General features: G+C 36.5%; 1 protein-coding gene across 4 annotated transcripts in view; it reads right to left on the bottom strand.

Moving 5' to 3' along the window:
- Nucleotides 1-773: 773 nt before the first annotated feature.
- Nucleotides 774-19,254, bottom strand: part of RYK (receptor like tyrosine kinase) — a 44,306-nt gene continuing 25,825 nt past the window's right edge. For all 4 annotated transcript variants that reach the window (XM_070753176.1, XM_070753175.1, XM_070753173.1 and 1 more), the window contains exons 10-15: nucleotides 14,938-15,007; nucleotides 12,961-13,093; nucleotides 8,585-8,694; nucleotides 7,927-8,086; nucleotides 2,833-2,969; nucleotides 774-2,476 (exon numbers count right to left, since the gene is read on the bottom strand). In XM_070753176.1, the coding sequence (XP_070609277.1) occupies nucleotides 2,365-2,476; nucleotides 2,833-2,969; nucleotides 7,927-8,086; nucleotides 8,585-8,694; nucleotides 12,961-13,093; nucleotides 14,938-15,007 (722 nt within the window). In that variant the 3' untranslated portion in view covers nucleotides 774-2,364. The remainder of the gene's footprint in view (nucleotides 2,477-2,832; nucleotides 2,970-7,926; nucleotides 8,087-8,584; nucleotides 8,695-12,960; nucleotides 13,094-14,937; nucleotides 15,008-19,254) is intronic.

The following is a 19,254-nucleotide window of genomic DNA, read 5'->3' as shown; positions in this document are numbered from 1 at the left end:
ACAGCTTCTCTTGTGAAATGGGTGGCCATATAAATATTCTTGATAAATTCATGATGTCATCTTATAATTGCTACATGGTTTTCAATGTGCCTCAGATTACTTTCTTTAGATACATAAAAATCAGGGATAATACTGTATAATGACACTTGAACAAGCCAGCTAGCAGATATGAAAAAGCTGCAAGAGATAGCAGTAAAAGACAACTGAAACATAGAAGTAGCCTTAGGGGAAAACAGAGAACAGAAAATACGATTTACCTGCCCACTCTACAGTAGCCTGCCATTATAATATTTCCATATCCATCCAAGCAATAGGTTGTTCCTGGATTGACGCCATTCTGTGAACTGGTAGCGCTGGTGTACCTCATAATCATCACAATTATGACAAATCACAGCTTGAATGATCTTGCTTTGCATGTAATGAGTCTCTCTCACATATTAGTTTCACCTTTTCGGAAGAATTTAAATGAATTTAAAGAATTTAATGTTCAGAGCACATATTGGTAAAAACTAATACGTACTGTACTTCAAAAAGATTCAAACACTACATCCATTCTATTCAGCAAAGATTGAATTCCTAACATATCTTATCTATAATTGCACAAACTAAAATGAAGAAAAAATTTCTCCTGAATCAAAAGAAAATCTATCAAAATTAACACTTTTATTTTCACTTATTCCACCATTTTACTGCTGTATTCTCCAGACATACTCAACTGTAGTTTTGTGAGTGATCCCATGTGATACTAATAAGAAATGCAGAAAAAGTCGACAAAAATAAAACACTCTGCATGTTTTAGGATATAGAATGGCAAAACAGCAACTCTCATTGGACAGAAATACATGCATGAGAAAATATTTCAATATATTGTATGTTTTTAAAAGTGTGATTTAAACTACCGGTATATTCAATTTTTATTATAGCAGAGATTTTTCTATAATCTGTCAATTACATCTGAATTGTCTGAGAACAGGAATTCAAACAAAATGGCAAATTTTATACCTAAGTATAAAAATTATTTCAGTATTTTTAAAGCCCATTTTTACTATCAGGATGAGATCTGACCAATCGGTAGTGGATTTCAGTATGAGAGAAATAAAATGGCTTCATTTCCCCAAATTTTGATTTAAATGTTGATTAATGCATTTAATGCAATACTACAGTATCAAATTAAAATTTCTCATTTAATCATAACAACAATTTCTTCTAGTCAACTGTGTCCTTAAAATATATATATATTTTATTCCTTTTCAGGTCATAAAAAATCCTACAAGTACAAACCAGTACCATTTTAACAAGAAAAATTGCATTCTATAAACCAGGATGAAAGATTTCTAATAAAAAGACAGCTTCAACATTTTTAACATTCGTAATAGTGTATTAACAGATTTTTACCATTTAGCATGAGGTTTAGTTTTACTTTCAATGAGTGTCCAAAGATGCTTTTTCAAAAGTCAAATACACATTTGTTTTTCTTTGAAGATTTATTTATTTATTTGGATTTATATGTCGCCCCACTCCTAAAGGACTCTGGGCGGCTTGTTTCATTTCTTCAGTTTTTGAATGACAAGCGAAACATCTTCAAAGAAAAACAAAATACTTTTGAAAAACCACTTTTAGGACAACCATGACCTGGATGACTGAGAATCTCCACATACACTTTCAGAGAATAATACATATTTTTTAAATAATTTCTTGCTATCTTAGAAGGGACGCAATGACCTTAAAATTATTTTCCCCAATAAAAACTGTTACTGAAAAATGGGATTAAAAATAAGAAAAGGCCACTTGCGGTTTCAACAATACTGTGCTATCATCTTAAAATAAAAGCAATTGATACAAATAATTTCAACAACAAACCCGAACACCCAAACCAGTCAAGTAATTTTAAATATTTTGATGCTGCAATACACATACAATTTTTGGGGATAAAGAAAAGAGGGGGAAAAAGGGATGGTTGACTTTTGCTCCTTGAATCTTGTTTTTTTTAAACAAACATCTCTCATTTCTCAGTTATTTCCTTGAATTTTGCATCTACTTTAACAGTGCAAAAATTAACCTTGCATTTTTGTCAATTCTTTTACATGAATTCTTTTGGAAACTAGTATTTTATTTGTCATTTTGAATAATCCCCAAATCTTCCCCAGAAGATATCTTTTAAGGCACAGTGATTTTGGAAAAAGATCCTATACTGAAGCTACTGCGTAGTATGTTGACTTCCTGATGTTAACTATTACACGAAGACTCCACAAAAGTTAATAGAATTTTCTTCCAGGTATTTTAAAATAGAAATTACAGTTTCATAAATAGATGGCAATGTTTTCTCTGTGAATGTAGCAATGTTTTTAAGTTGAATGTTCATTGTCAGACATAAGCTCCCAATGCTGCATGAAATTCGGTGAGACACTGCACCAACTGCTGGAATTTAGGTCTCTCCTCAGGATCTAGTGCCCAGCAACAAGCCATCACAGCAAATCTAATAAAAATAAAAGCAAGCAGAAGTCATTCAAACTTGTCATACTTTTTTCAGCACATTTTGTACATTCGTACACCATTTAAGATACAAAAGTTACTATTCTTTACATTTTAATATAAAACACATTGGAATTTTTGCTGTGATTATAATTTTTTCAAATCACTAATTGAAATTATGGTCTCAGCTATTATGGCCTTACTATGAAAAATTGTAAAATAAGCTCTTACATTCCCTTCAACCCCCCCCCCAACTCCTACAGAAAAAGAAATGCTAAATATTTAGTTAAACAGGTTTAAATTCGTTCTCACTGATTGATCACGTGCAAGTCTCTATCAACTGCAACTATTTCTACTTACAATTCATCAGGGCAGTTGATTGGTTGAGCTATTCTGTATCCATCCTTTAGATAGGCAGCCATCTCAAAGGGATCAATATCTACATAAGGAGTTTGTCCCAAAGTCATTAATTCCCATAAGGTCACCCCAAAAGACCACTAGAAAACATTAGACACAAGAGCTGATTAGAATTTTAAAATATTCTCTCAACATTTTTCATATTTAGAAATTCAAAATAAATATTTCTAAATAGTTAATATAACATTTAAATATAGGTGAGTTGCAGTATAACAGATATACAGTGTTCCCTCGATTTTCGCGGGTTCGAACTTCGTGGATAGCCTATACCACGTTTTTTCAAAAAATATTTATTAAAAAATACATCGCGTTTTTTCCCTATATCATGGTTTTTCCCACCCTATGATGTCATACGTCATCGCCAAACTAATAATTTTTGCAAATAAATATCAAAAAAATTAATTATTGTTAATAAATAATTATGTTTATAAATATCAGGATCACTAATCTTATTCAATAGTGAGTACCAGTAATAATGGTGAGTAAATGGTTAAGGGAATGGGAAATGGTAATTTAGGGGTTTAAAGTGTTAAGGGAAGGCTTGTGATACTGCCCATAGCCAAAAATGGTGTATTTACTTCCGCATCGCTACTTTGCGGAAATTCGACTTTCGCGGGCAGTCTCGGAACACATCCCCCGCAATTACCAATTATTACTTAAAGAAAAAAATTACACTGACCAGGTTAAAAAAGAACTAATTCTATTTCTAAAAGATAACTGGAATGATGATACTTCTGTACAAAATCTATGGGACACCTTAAAGGCATATCTAAGAGGAATTACTATATCATATTCCTCTAGAGTAAAGAAAATTAAAAATCAAAAGATTAAAGATTATCTAGTTAGAATTAAACAATTAGAAATGGCAATACAACAAGATCTCTCGAATGAGAAACTTACAGAGGAAAAGGATAAATTAACCCACCAAATTAATCTAATGGCTCAGGAGGAGTTAGCAGGGAAAATAAAAAGAGCTAAATTAGACTACTTCGAAAATGCAAACAAGCCGGGCAGATGGCTTGCCCACAAACTAAAAAAAGAAGAAAAGGAACGATATATTCAGTCGTTAGAAGATAATAGGGGAGAAAGACAATTCACTCTAGAAAGGAAAAAACAAATTGCTACTGATTATTATATAGAATTATATAAAAGGGAAATAAAAACCCCAGAGAAACAAAAGTTGTATATAACAAAATCGGAACCGGGAGAATTGACGGACAACGAAAGGGAAAGATTAAACAAAGAAATTACGATAACGGAATTGGAGGAAACAATTAAAAATCTAAAAAACAATAAAGCCCCAGGCCCATATGGCATTATTTCTGAATTCTATAAAGAATTCTCCACTGAGTTAGGAGATCTCCTACTAACACTCTATAATGAAGTCCTAGAAAAAGGCCTAATGCCCAACTCATGGATGGAGGCATTCACAAGTCTGATTCCTAAAAATGAAGAAGAGAAGCATAGAATCCAAAACTATAGACCTATCTCCCTGCTAAATGTGGATTATAAAATTTTTATGTGTTTAATGGCAAACAGACTAAAAACAGTTTTAAATAATAAGATACATTCTGACCAAAACGGCTTTCTACCTGGCAGGCATATAAGGAATAACACGAGGATAATATTAGACGTATTAGAATTTTATGAAAAACACTCAGACAAACAATTAGCTCTTATTTTCCTAGATGCCCAGAAGGCTTTCGACAATCTAAATTGGGGATTTATGATAGAAGTAATAAAACATATGAAATTTGGTGCCAAATTTATAAGAATGATCGAGACAATTTACCACAAACAACACACAAGAATAGCAATAAATGGAGATTTAACCGATAGAATTCAGATTGAAAAAGGAGTTCGGCAAGGCTGCCCACTTTCCCCATTACTATATATTCTCACTACAGAAACTATGCTAAGACAAATTAGAGCCAACTCTAAAATAAGAGGATTAAAAACTAAAAGACAAGAGTTTAAATTACAGGCATACGCGGATGATCTGGCCCTGATACTAGAAAACCCACTGGAATCGGGGAAATTTACTATGAAAGAGGTGGAGGATTTCGGCGAGGTAGCAGGTTTAAAAATAAATATGCAAAAAACCAAAATTATAACCAAAAATATGACAAAGGAGCAGGAAAATGATCTGGAAGAAATTTTGAAAATTAAAATAGTCAAAACAGTTAAATACTTGGGGATTTTACTTACAAAAAAATGTAGTACCATTAAAGAAGATAACTACGAAAAATTATTAAAGACAACTGAGAAACAATTAAAAGACTGGGACAAGTTGCAAATTTCATTACTAGGTAGAATAGCGACAATCAAAATGTCAGTACTGCCGAAATTCTTGTACCTCTTTCAAACAATCCCAACAAAACTAAACAACGACTTCTTCAACAGATTGAATAAAATCACTTCTAAATTCATATGGAACAACAAAAGGCCCAGGATCAGATTAAAATGGCTACAAGATAGAACTAAACAAGGGGGTCTAGGATTACCGGACTTTAAGATCTACCACTTATCTTGTAATTTGCTATGGATAAAAGACTGGATAGAGCTTAAAGCAGAGAGAACATTAGCTCTAGAAGGCCATGACTTACTCTCTGGTTGGCACAATATGCTATGGAATCAGCACCAAAAGATTCCAACTTACTTTAAAAACCACATGATCAGAGATGTTTTAATAACAACATGGCTTAAATTAAAAAAGGACCATTATACAAAAATACCTAGATGGTATTCCAGTCTGGAAGCTCTTACTCACCCGAACACTATTGAATTAAAAAATATGATAACTTATAACCACTTATTAAATACAGAAGGAAATATAAAAACGAAAGAAGAGTTAGCAGAGCAGAATATAATCTTGAACTGGTGGCCATATAGGCTAATATTTTCAAAATGGCAAAAAGACTCTAAAGAAGAAGGAACACACAACACTCCCCTGGATAAACTTATATTAGGAAGTGATAAACATTTTATTACAAGAATATATAGTTATTTAATAATGTATGAAATGGAAACGGAAATATCTAAAGACCCAATGACCAGCTGGGCAAAGAACTTTGGCTATAACATCCATATAGATCAATGGGAGACAATCTGGAATAAAAATTATAAAATTACGAAGTCAGTATCATTCAAAGAAAACAACATAAAAATGTTCTATAGGTGGCATATGTCGCCATCAAGACTAGCACAGATCTTTCCCCAAACCAGACCAAATTGCTGGAGGTGTTCAAATCCGTCGGGAACCTTTTTCCATATTTGGTGGAGCTGTCCAAAGATAAAAAAATTATGGTCTAAAATAAAACATTGGATATTCGAGATTACGGGCACAAACCTACCTCTCAAGCCAGAGATCTTCCTATTGGGAATAATAGGCATAAAAATAAGGAAAACAGATTATCATATAATTCAACATATTATAACAGCAAGCAGAATATCAATAGCTCAAAACTGGAAAAGGGAGGAGGTACCATCAGACAGAGAAATAATTAAAAAAATATTTGACTGCGCCGAATATGATTCCCTAACACAAAAACTGAAAGATAATAAAGAAACAGAAAATATAACCACATGGGATAAATTCTATAACTGGATTGAGGAGAGAGAGAGAGAGACAGAAACGAGAAGAAACTAGAACAAATTACAAAGAGACCAGGAATGAAGAGAAAGGAGGAGAAGAACAAGACAAAACAACTTATTTGATTGCTCGCCGATATTCTACTCTTTTATTTATTTATTCAATATGAAGGAATATACCAGAAACATAACAATTAGAATTTGAAACGCAACACCTAGAAAAGGAAATACTAGACTAATAGATCAAGCAAATTTTAAGAAATAGAATACCACTGAAAATATAACCGGAAAAATGAAATATAAATATAACTGCAGGTTGGCAGAGGGGGGGGGGGGGGGAAGGGGCGTCCTACGTTTGTTTTTTTTTGTTTTTTTGTTAGTGTTAAATATGGTTTGTTCGACCTTAATGAGAATAACAATTAGATACATATGATAAGAACACCCTGTCCTGTCCATACTGTTTGTATTGTCTTTGTATATAGTTTTGTATATATATTCAATAAACTCTATTTAAAAAAAAAAAGAAAAGAAAATCGAGGGAACACTGTATCACAAAGTTGTTTAGTTACTCTTTTATGTACTTCAAAAAGTTATACTTTGTGTTCAAACATAATAAAACACACATGCAGGGTAACACAACCTGAATGCACAAACATTATTTTGATGAATGAACTTTTTCTTCTTGTTTCCCATTCCAAATTGACTGCCTTGAGTGATGTTTCTCCCTATGTTTGTTTTGCATGCACGCATGCACACATATTGTAACTTTTCATCCCTTTTCTCTGTCAAGAGCCTTGCAAAAATAAGAAAGGCATTTTATTTTGCCCATTGAGTCAATTTTAAAAAGTTATTTTATATTTAGATCATATGACTAAACAATTAAAACAGTTACAGGATTACTGACTTTTACATGTACTTTTAAGGATTGACTAGAAAGACTGTAAAAGAGTGAGAAACATTAAAAGCAACAAAAATGTTACCTTAACAAAAATGAGGGGCCCAAACAAAAGGGAATTGTTCCAGATCTCATTAGATAAAATGCAATATAAAGCTAATTCATAATATATCATCTCACTCTAAAGTTTAAGAAAGGATACTGTCATATGTTTTGAACATTGTAGATAATAAAATTTAAGCTGACACATTCGGTCTTCACAGTTATATTGTAATGAGTTTATGTAATGCTTTTACACACATTCCAATATAACCCAGGGAGGCAAAGTAGTGCTGTGGCAATGATGCTGGTAATGAATACAGTAAGGGTAACTCCTTCAAATCCCTTCCAATTATAAATGATGTATACAATGGTATTTCTCAAAATAATTTTGTTTCCTTAAGATTGGCAGAAACAACCATATTGATCAACATCATATTGATCAAAAAAGCTATCTATTTACAAGGTTTAAAAAATTCTAATGTTATATTAAATAATTTATATTAACTTACCACATCACTAGCACCAGAAAATTCATTGTTAACCAAGCTTTCAAGAGCCATCCAACGCACGGGTCTGTTTTCATTATCTCCAAGACAATGATAATCCATTGGAAATAAGTCTCTGGATAGAGCATTATCTGTAATCTTTACCTGAAGTGCATCATCAATGCTGTATATTGAAATATATATGGACAATCATTTAGGCAAGGCAGTAAAACTTTATAGGCAAATCTTAATCATTTGAAGTCATTCTTCCTATACAGAGTTCAGAAAATCACACTATATAATATAAAATTATGCAAACATAATTGTATTATTGCTTAGGGTTTGACATTGCTTAAAACTGTCCTGTCCCATTTTGCTGCCACTATGTTTCATCCAAATATATAAAAATTCTATAAATGGAAAACTTTCCATTAATTTTAAATACTGTGGCTGAAAGTAATGGAATATAGGCAAGGGATAACCTGTAATTTTTAGGAGCCAGAAAATACAACTTTTCAGGGTTTTTGAATCCACATATTTCTATACAATCTCTGATGAGAGAATGACCTGACGTAATTGAACAGTAGAGTATTTAAAATAATGTTTTTCCACCATACTATTAAACTATTAAACTAACTATTAACTGCTATATGTATTTATATCTTTACACCTCAAAACTTACACACAGTTTCTAGCAGCCAAGTCTTTGTGAATAACTTCTCTTCGGGCCAAATAGCTCATTCCACAGGCAATTTGAATTGCCATATGTACAAGATCTTGTTGAGAAATTGCCTGAAATAAAAGGTGACATTTAATTAACTTGTTCAAACAAACTTTAGTTATTATTTATTTATGGTTCGTGCAGTTCAGTTTAAATGTAGTTCAGTTTAAATGTAGTTCAGTTTAAAGAGTAAAAGGGTCACTGAGAAGAGGTATTCAAAATAAAAATCTGAACTATAGCTTTGATCTATGGCTTAGATCTTTCTGAAAGTCTAGATCAGACTCAAGTCCTGTGGGACGGATCCAGGCCACTAAGTGCTTAGATCTGGCCCAAGTGGCCACCCTGGAAACAGTGAAGGACCAGCCCATGGTGCCTCTGCCAGTGAAAATGGTTTTCACCTGCAGAGGGTTGCAGGAAGCCGTTGCAACTGAAAACCGAGATCGGGAGCCCGTTTTCGCTGGCATAGTGCTTGGGCCACGACAGGTGTCAACATGAGTGATGTGGAGCTGGCCACACCCACTCTGGCCATGCCTACCCTGGTCCCCAGGGTCAAACAGTGGTGTTTCAGTGGCGGCAAAGCTTTCTCCAACCCAATTAAACTCAGATATTAGACAGGAATGCCACATGATTTTAAATTCAAATACAGTTTCTAATTATGTAAAATTATTCTGAAGGGTTATGGGAGACCAAAGGGCTATCAAGTTAGATCTATGAAGTCAGATTTCCACTCTGATCATTAGCAAGTGGAAAGGTCACAAGAAATTGACAGAATGTCTAAAAAATATGGCAAACATTAGAAGAATATAAAACCTACACACAGGTCAACAAGCTAGTCTGAATGGAACATGGTAAAATAGACTTGCTCCATATTGGCAAACAGCTATTAATTCAACTTGTGTGCTGGATATATGTTGAGAGAAGCTGGATTGGAAGAAGATGAGCAACATCAACCTATACTATCTTGGTGATATTGCACTGATAACTGAAAACGCAAATAATCTGCAAGGTCCAGTCATGAAAGGCAAGGAGTATAGTGAATACTATGGTACTAAGATTAACGATAAAGAAGGTCAAACTAATCAAATAAAGAAGATCAACCTAATCAAGTATAATAAACAGTCCTAGCAATGATTATAAAGATACTGAAATGGTGGATAGCTTATGTCTTTTAGCATCAACTATCAATAGCAAAGAAACCAGAAATCAAAAAACATACTATTAAACTATTAACTAAAGTATGTAGGAAGCACATCACAATAGTAATAGAGGATTTTAACTACCCTGACATCAACTGGGAGACAAACTCTGCATTAGGTGGAAGATTCAACAGGTTCCTAACAAACCTAGCAGACAACTCTGTTACCCAAAAAGTAGAGAACAGAAAAGGGGATCAGCCATATTGGATTTAATTCACACTAACAGAGATGAAATGCTAGAAGATGTTGAAACTACAGAAACCTCGGGGCAAGTGATCATGCAATATTGGAATTTAACATTATGCCATCAAAAGTAGAACGAAGTCACATTAGAGTCTTGGAATATAAGAAAGCTAATTTCAATAAACCTAAGACAAGAATCCTCAAGGGGAAAACAATTCAAGAAGCTTGGGAAATTTTGAAAAGTGAGTTTTTAAAAGCCCAGTCTAGCACAATACCAATGAAGATGATAAGTAACAGGTCTCAAAAGAAACCATCATGGCTGTATAAAGAACTCTCTGATAAATTGAAAGACAGAAAGGACAAGTATAAAAAGTGGAAAGAGGGGGAAATAATTAATGCAGAATATCAGCAAATAAACCAAGCCTGCAAAGATGAAGTAAGGAAAGCTAAGGCTCACAATGAACAAAGGGAAAGCAGAGCTATTTAACTCATTTTTACATCTGTTTTTACACAAAGGGGGAAAAAACAGCACAACCTATCAAAAATAGAACCACAAAAAAACATATTAGGAACACAAGTTAAAATAGGGAAGAAAATGGTAAGGGAACACCTGTCTACCCTAGACAAGTTCAGATCAACAGGACTGGGTGGATTATGCCCCAAGATTCAGAAGTAACTGGCAGACAAGTTCTCAGAAACACTGAACTATACCCTTCAAAAATCCTGGAACACCAGGGAACTGCCAGAGGACTGGAAAATAACTGATGTAGTTCCGATCTTCAAAAAAAGGAGGGGAAATAGATCCAGGAAACTGCAGAACTATGAGCCTGACCTCAATACCAGGCAAGATTCTGGGAAAAATAATCAAGCAACGAATCAGTGAACACCCAGAAGCAAACAAAGTAATAAACAAAAGTCAACATGGGTTTGTCAAAAATAAATCATGCCAGACTAATTTTATTACATTCTTTGACAAAGTGACATAATTAGTGGACCAGAGGAATGCTGTTGATATAATTTACTTGGTCTTCCGTAAGGCATTTGATAAAGTAGACCTTAACTTACTACTAGAAAAAGTAGAAAAATGTGGGTGAGACAACACCACCAACAGATAGATTCAAAACTGACTGACCAACCTTACTCAATGTGTAGTGCTCAATGGAACTGTATCTACATGGAGGGAAATATGCAGTGGAGTATCCCAAGGCTTTGTTTTAGGCCCAGTACTCTTCAACATCTTCATCAATGACTTGGATGAGGGAATAGATGGGGAACTCATCAAATTTGCAGATGACACCAATCTGGCAGGAATAACTCACTCCAGAAGATAGGCTCAAGATACAGAATGATCTTGACTATTGGACACTATCTAACAAAATGAAATTCACTAGTGAAAAAAGTAAGACTCTACATTTAGGCAAGAAAAACAAAATGTACAGGTACAGTATATGTGGTACCTTGCTCAAAAGTAGTAACTGTGAGAGGAATCTAGGAGTCCTAGTGGACAACCATTTAAATATGAGCCAACACAGTGTGCGACAGCTGCCAAAAAAGCCAACACAGTTCTAATCTGCATTAAAAGAGAGATAGAGCCAAGATTACAGGAAGTGTTAATACCACTTTTTAATGCCTTGGTAAGGCCACAGTTGAAATACTACATTCAGTTTTGGTCACCACAATGTAAAAAAGATGTTGAGAAGCTAGAAAGAGTGCAGAGAAGAACAACAAAGCTGATTAGGGACTGGAGTCTAAAACATATGAAGAATGGTTGCAGGAATTGGGTATGTCTAGTTTAATGAAAAAAAGGACGTGGGAGACATGATAGAAGTGTTCCATTATCTCAGGGTCTGCTGCAAAGAAGAGGGATTCAGGCTATTTTCCAAAGCACCTGAGCATAGAAGCAGCAGCAGTGGGTGAAAACTAATCAAAGAGAGAAGCAACTTAGAACTAAGGAGAAATTTCCTGACAGATAGAACAATTAATCAGTGGGACAGCTTGCCTCCAGAAGTTGTCAATGCTCCAATACTGGAAGAAGCTGCTGAATAAACAGTTGCCTGAAGCAGTGTAGGGTTTACTGCCTAAGCAGGGGGTTGGACTAAAAGACTTCCAATGTCCCTTCCAACACTGTTATTCTATTCTATACCGTGGAATAGCACTTGGTAGACTTACAATGAAGACTCTGGAAAATTTATTCAGATGCTATGGTGCAACAACATATACAAAATTAGAATGCATACAAATATTTTCTCTGTGACATTTTATGGAAGTGGAAGTTGGACTGAAGCAGTTTTAGATACATAATGTGAAGACCTAGCTTTCTATAGTAGTCTATAATGTTTGGAAATTGTGAAGGGAAGAGAAAAAGAACATGAAGACCAATAAGGTGGATAAACTCTTGGACTCAAGACCAGGCTGGGGATAGATCATTCTGAAAAACTTTATGTAGACACTAAGAGTTACCACTCGATATCACATAATCGATCAGAATTTTTTCTGAATAAATAAAAGAAGTCATTATTAAATATTCGCAAACCTGTGGGCCCTAAACTAATCAAGTCATATCTTTTATTATGCAGATCTTAATTTCTACTAATACAATTAATATCTACAAGAAATTAATCCTTACAAATAACGTTTCCCTATCTGCAGCCTACAGAATAAGTGCAAAATGATTTGCACATGCATACAATTTTAATTTGTTGGGGGGGGGGGGCGGTGAGGAGACTTTAAGTTGCTACAAACTTATTCCATGAAATATTATTAATTTGCAGTAAAAAGATTTACTGCCAAAAAAAATTTAAAACGTATTGCATGTACAAGATTTGTCAGAAAACTTGATAAAAACAAGACATTGTAAATCTCTTTCAGATGATGTCAGGAAATCATATGGTATGGTCTGAATGTTTATAATATCAGGAGTGGAGACAATTTTGAATCCGAGGATTAAACATATGTTACCTGAGGGTTATTAGCTTCTACAAGTTTGCATTGTCGCAAGAAAAGCTTGAGATTCCCCCAATTCATGTAAGGCAACAGCACCATTGGTTTTTCTCCTTCCTCAATACAAACATGAGTGATTGGGAGTAGATTTCTGAAAGAAATATGGTGTTGGCTTGTTATAATGTTATGCCATTTTATTGTCGATTAATATTCCATGACTAGTCAGTAATGATGCATAAATTGTAGAATTATCATCCTTATCCTTTTAATTTCTATTTTTCTGCAATACATTTCTGTATAGATAGTATACAAAAATATATCTAAGAGATGTAAATTATGGAATTTCATAATTACATCAAAAAGAGCAGCTGAATAAAATGAAACATATGTGACCTTATCAGTTGCTCGATAAACTTAGCTATAAAAAGAAATCACATTCAACAAAAACTTGATCTTCTAATCAAGAGATATAGTAATTTTCCTCCCTAAAACAGGCTGATAATTAGGATGCGTCTTAAAGTCTGACTGTAGCTTTTTTTGTTTTTTGTTTCCCCCCAGCCCTAACTAGCTGCTAATAATCTTCCCAGCTCTTACCTTACAGGCTCTTTCATTGTTTCTCTCTGCGAAGAATGTTTTCCAAGCCCTAAGTCTTTGGATGGGTTTTTTCATTATTCTAACTTGCTCTGAGTAAGTTTCTTTCCAACCCTAACCAGCTAACAATGTTCCCAGCTCTTACCGACTTGCAAGCTCTTTCATTGTTACTCTCTGCCAAGAATGTATTCCAAACCCTGTTTCCCCCCCCCCCCCCCCAATTCTCTATTTGTTCCAAACGTTTCTTTCCAGCCCTAACCAACTGCTAACAATGTTCCCAGTTTTTACCGGCTTGCAAGCTTTTTCATTGCTACTCTCTGCCAAGAATGTATTCCAAACCTGCCTTTGTAGGGTTTTTTTCCCACTGCTTTATTTGCTCCAGATATTTCTTTCCAGCCCTAACCAGGTGCTATTAATGTACCCAAGCTCTTTCATTGTTACTCTCGGTGGAGAATGTTTTCCAAACCCTAAGTCTTTGCAGAGTTAGACCCCCCCCCCCAATTGGTCTAACTTGCTTCAAATGTTTCTTTGCAGCCCTAACCAGGTGCTAATGAAATTCCAGCTCTTACCCGCTTGCAAGCTCTTTCATTGTTTCTTTCTGAAAAGAAGGTTTTTCAAGCCCTAAGCCTTTGCAGGTTTTTTTCCATTGCTCTACCAGCTCTTACTAGCTTGCAAGCTCTTTCATTGTTAATTTCTCAGAATATTTTTTAAGCCCTTAACCAGGAGATAAAATAACGTGCTGAAGCTGACCAGATTAAGGATGCTAGCCAGATGAATACCTGGTAAGCAGATTCTTTTCCCTATTTTCCTCCCCAAAAACTAAGGTGCATCTTATATTCAGGTGTGTCTTATACTCCAAAAATACGGTAATAAATATCCACAACTATGTATACTGTATATTGGTTAATCCATGATCTCTTTATGTTTCTATGAATAATTATACTGAGAAAATAAAAGACCTCTTCAGCTTTAGTCTGTCACCTAAAAATTAGAAAAATATTTTTTCTGTATTGTGAATTAAATATTAAACAATGAATACTAATTTCCTATTTATCATAGGACAAAAGTAAGAAATTACTAAAAAATTTAAAGCATGTTTAGAACTGCAGAAAAGATTGATTTCATTTTAAAAATAATTCTAAATATTTTTTCAGTTACATTTTTGGACATTTTCAGATATTGTAAGTTTCTTGGTGAAACATGCTTTCATCACCGTCAAATGCTTCTGTTCTATTTTCCTTTATTTTCCTTTCAGCAAATAATGAACAAGATATTCTTGAAGGTAGAAGTTGACAATTTTGACTCTTCCATAATTTTTTTAAAAAGCCATTTGCTGAAATAAACCTTAAATAAACCATTCAATCTTGTAAAACCATTTTAGCATGATTTTAAAAGAACACTAACCTGTGATGAAGGCCTCTGAGTTTACTACTTTCTGTCAGCATCATTGTTATTTGAATTTCAGAAGCTTGATCTAGAAAGCCAAATTTTTGTTAAAGCCAATTTCCATGGAAAATAGTTTTCTTGAAATAACTGTGCATACTTAAATATAAAGATTCAAAATACCTAAAGAATAAAGAAACTGGATGAAGGAGTATATCTTTAAATTATTAAATTTGATGCAGAATAATTTGGTAGCACTTTAAAAAACTCTTGATCCGTCCAGTTCCTTCAATTCCTTCTTTTTTTATAATAAGTTGGCCTCTCCAAGTAATAAATGAAATATGTATGCTCAAAAACAAGTATTTAAATATGGCATAATTTTAATGACATTTATCTGAAACGATCCCGTGCTTGAATTCATTGTTATATTAATACAGTGATCCCCCGTTTATTGCGTCCCCAACCATTGCGAACAGGGTACTTTGCTATTTTTCAACCCGGAAGTCAAAATACCATCTACGCATGCGTGCCCGTGGGCACGCATGCGTAGATGGCAACCGGGAGATCAGCTGCTGGGCGGCTTCCCTGAGTCTTCCCCCTCTTGCTGGCGTCAGCGAGGAGTTTCCCCACCGCCCACGCAAACTCCTCGCTGCCGCCCGCCCTTCGCCCGCCCACGCCGTTCATTCTCGCCGCTTTCGAGCTGAGTCCGGGAGCGAATTCGCTCCCGGACTCAGCTCGAAAGCGGCGAGAATGAACGGCGTGGACAAGCCGTTCCTTGCCGTTCGTTCTCGGCGCTTTCGAGCTGAGTCCGGGAGCGAATTTGCTCCCGGACTCAGCTCGAAAGCGGCGAGAATGAACTGGCATGGACAAGCCGTTCCTTGCCGTTCGTTCTCGGCGCTTTCGAGCTGAGTCCGGGAGCGAATTTGCTCCCGGACTCAGCTCGAAAGCGGCGAGAATGAACGGCGTGGACAAGCCGTTCCTTGCCGTTCGTTCTCGGCGCTTTCGAGCTGAGTCCGGGAGCGAATTTGCTCCCGGACTCAGCTCGAAAGCGGCGAGAATGAACGGCGTGGACAAGCCGTTCCTTGCCGTTCGTTCTCGGCGCTTTCGAGCTGAGTCCGGGAGCGAATTTGCTCCCGGACTCAGCTCGAAAGCGGCGAGAATGAACGGCGTGGACAAGCCGTTCCTTGCCGTTCGTTCTCGGCGCTTTCGAGCTGAGTCCGGGAGCGAATTTGCTCCCGGACTCAGCTCGAAAGCGGCGAGAATGAACGGCGTGGACAAGCCGTTCCTTGCCGTTCGTTCTCGCCGCTTTCGAGCTGAGTCCGGGAGCAAATTTGCTCCCGGACTCAGCTCGAAAGCGGCGAGAATGAACGGCGTGGACAAGCCGTTCCTTGCCGTTCGTTCTCGGCGCTTTCGAGCTGAGTCCGGGAGCGAATTCGCTCCCGGACTCAGCTCGAAAGCGGCGAGAATGAACGGCGTGGACAAGCCGTTCCTTGCCGCTTGCTATCGGCGCTTTTGAGCTGAGTCCGGGAGCGAATTCGCTCCCGGACTCAGCTCGAAAGCGCCGAGAGCCAGCACCCCCCGGACCACCGCCTGTCTCCTGCTGCCCGGTTTAGCCAGGACACGAGCAGCGAAATGACTTGGAGGAATGTGAAGCTGAAACCGGCCGGTTTCAGCTTCACATTCCTCCAAGTCATTTCGCCGCTCGTGTCCTGGCTAAACCGGGCGACAGGCGGTGGGCTGGGAGCCGCAGGCGAAAGGAGCTCGGGCATTGTTCTCCGGACCCCGCCCGCAGCCTGGAGAGGGAAAGGGCCGCCGCGGGGCTGAGCGGGCGGGGTCCGGAGAACAATGCCCGAGCTCCTTTCGCCTGCGGCTCCCAGCCCACCGCCTGTCGCCCTAAAGCGGGGTGCGAAATGACTTGGAGGAATGGGAAGCTGAAACCGGCCGGTTTCAGCTTCACATTCCTCCAAGTCATTTCGCCGCTCGTGTCCTGGCTAAACCGGGCAGCAGGAGACAGGCTTTGAGTTTTTGGCTGCGGGGGGAGAAGTAGGACTTTCCTAACTCCCTCGCCCCGCAGCCAAAACTCAAAGCCTGTCTCCTGCTGCCCGGTTTAGCCAGGACACGAGCGGCGAAGTGACTTGGAGGAATGGGAAGTCCAAATCGGCCGGTTTCAGCTTCCCATTCCTCCAAGTCATTTCGCACCCCGCTTTAGGAGTCAGCGGAGAACGGCGCAACTGTTTTAAAACGATCGGAGCTTTCCAATGAGTCCCAAAGACAAACGTGTCTTTGGGACTCATTGGAAAGCCGCGCGGGTGTTTTAAAAGGTCCCCGCCGACATGGGGGGCTCGCTAGCACCCCCCCAAACCTGGGTTGGGGGTTCGGGGGGTGCTAGCGAGCCCCCCATGTCGGCGGCGACGTTTTAAAACAGCCCCGCCGCCCCCAATCTTCGGCTCCTCGCTAGCGCTGCGGAAGTTAAAACCATCTGCAGATGGTGTTTTTACTTCCGCAGCGCTACTTCGCGAAAACCCGCTCGTTGCGGGGGGTCCTGGAACGGAACCCTCGCAACGAGCGGGGGATCACTGTATATTGTTTTATTAGTCATTACATGGAAAAGTTGTAATGACTAATAAAACAAGATTTAGATTATATATATTACAATAATAATAATAATAATAATAATAATAATAATAATAATAATTATACAATAATAAAAGATAAAAGCTTTGGTAAGATTACAAAATAGTAGAAAGAAATTGCCAGTCTGTTTCACTAAATGATTGTTAGAATTAGAGATATTCCACTCAGGGAAAGGGAAAGAAAGGAGAGGAAGTAGAAAGGTAATAGGAGATAGAGGGTGGAGAGAATGGAGCAAGACGTGAATGGAGCAGGATGTGGAAGAGAAAGTTAAAGAAAGTAGAAGGGTGAGTAGAAGAGGAAGGGAAAGGAAGGTTGAGTGAATAGATAATGGAAGTCCAGACTGGCAGAATTGATAGTAATGATTTAGAGTGAAGCCAAAACAAGGTATTTTAATGGTTCTTTATGCTCTGTTTATGTAATTATTTGATGTATAGAGGAGAAAAATAAAACTTTAAAAAAAATCACAATATTTTGAAAGCTTTTTCTCTATAAGATGTCAACAAAATGTTAATACAGGTTATTTGCATGGAAATTACCTATTACCTAAGTTCTTTAAAGGACCCGGTTTAATAATTAGATACTTTTCAAGTATGAATAGCTGAGTCAAAAATCTGACTTACGTTCAAATTAGAACTAGAATATTAAAATAATGTTCCATTCAATATGTTTTATCTTTTAAAACAGTTTCAAAAAATTGGAATTGATCCCAAGTATTTGAACCATGCCTGATAGGATCATTTCCAAAGGAGAATTATTTTATTCATGCAGTATAAACTCTAAATCAAACCTATTGTGTTTTCTTATCAATATAATTTCCTTGTTGTTTCTTATAAATCATTCATTTTTCTATGAAAACAACTTTAACTCGTAGTCAGTAATTTAAAATGTATACCCACTCTATCTATTGTGCAACCAAAGGGCATGTGAAAGTGAACATTCTTTGGAAGTTTCCCTCCCACAGAATGGTCCCCTGTCAAACTGCATCCTCACTATTATTTTCCAGGAAGCTTTTTCAAAATGGCTTTTTAATGTGAATATGGAGATTAAGGTGAGGATAAGAGAATTACCTAAGCTGAAATAAATTTGACTGTTCAGTGCTGTTTTCATATATGATTAATGCCATTTTTAATCTATGTTGATTCTTGATTATACTTAAAGCAACCAGTATCATTTATCAAATGATACATGTTGATAGTATTACCTCCCCAAACTGTTGGAAATGTAAAAATGAAATAGGTTCTTATTATCATCAATGGTGGACATGCAATAAAGTCTGGACATACTGGAGAATGATAGAAAAAATGATAAAAGAGATTACATTATATGAAATAGAAAAATCCCCTGAATTTTACCTTCTAGGCATAGCTAAACAGAAATATAAAAAAGATATTTCTTTTCTGGTTGTACATATTTTAACAGCTGCTAGGATAGTTTATGCACAAAATTGGAAAGGGGAAGATATCCCCAAAAAAGAGGACGTAGTTAAAAAAATATTGGACTGTGCAGAGATGGATATGATGACGAGAAGGCTGAATGATCAAGAAGAATCTGATTTTTATATTGTTTGGGATAAACTTTATACATGGATAGATAAGAATAAGTTGAAAATAAGGTAACGAAAACAGTATGAATATAATTTAAATGTCATTGATATTTTTTGCTGTTGTTAGTGTTGTTGGCTTCTTCTTTTTTATCAATTTAACT

This window comes from Erythrolamprus reginae, chromosome 5, assembly GCF_031021105.1.
Source record: "Erythrolamprus reginae isolate rEryReg1 chromosome 5, rEryReg1.hap1, whole genome shotgun sequence".
Taxonomy (NCBI): Eukaryota; Metazoa; Chordata; class Lepidosauria; order Squamata; family Dipsadidae; genus Erythrolamprus; species Erythrolamprus reginae.
The sequence above is the reverse complement of the archived record's forward strand: the minus strand, read 5'-3'. Positions and strand labels throughout refer to the sequence as shown.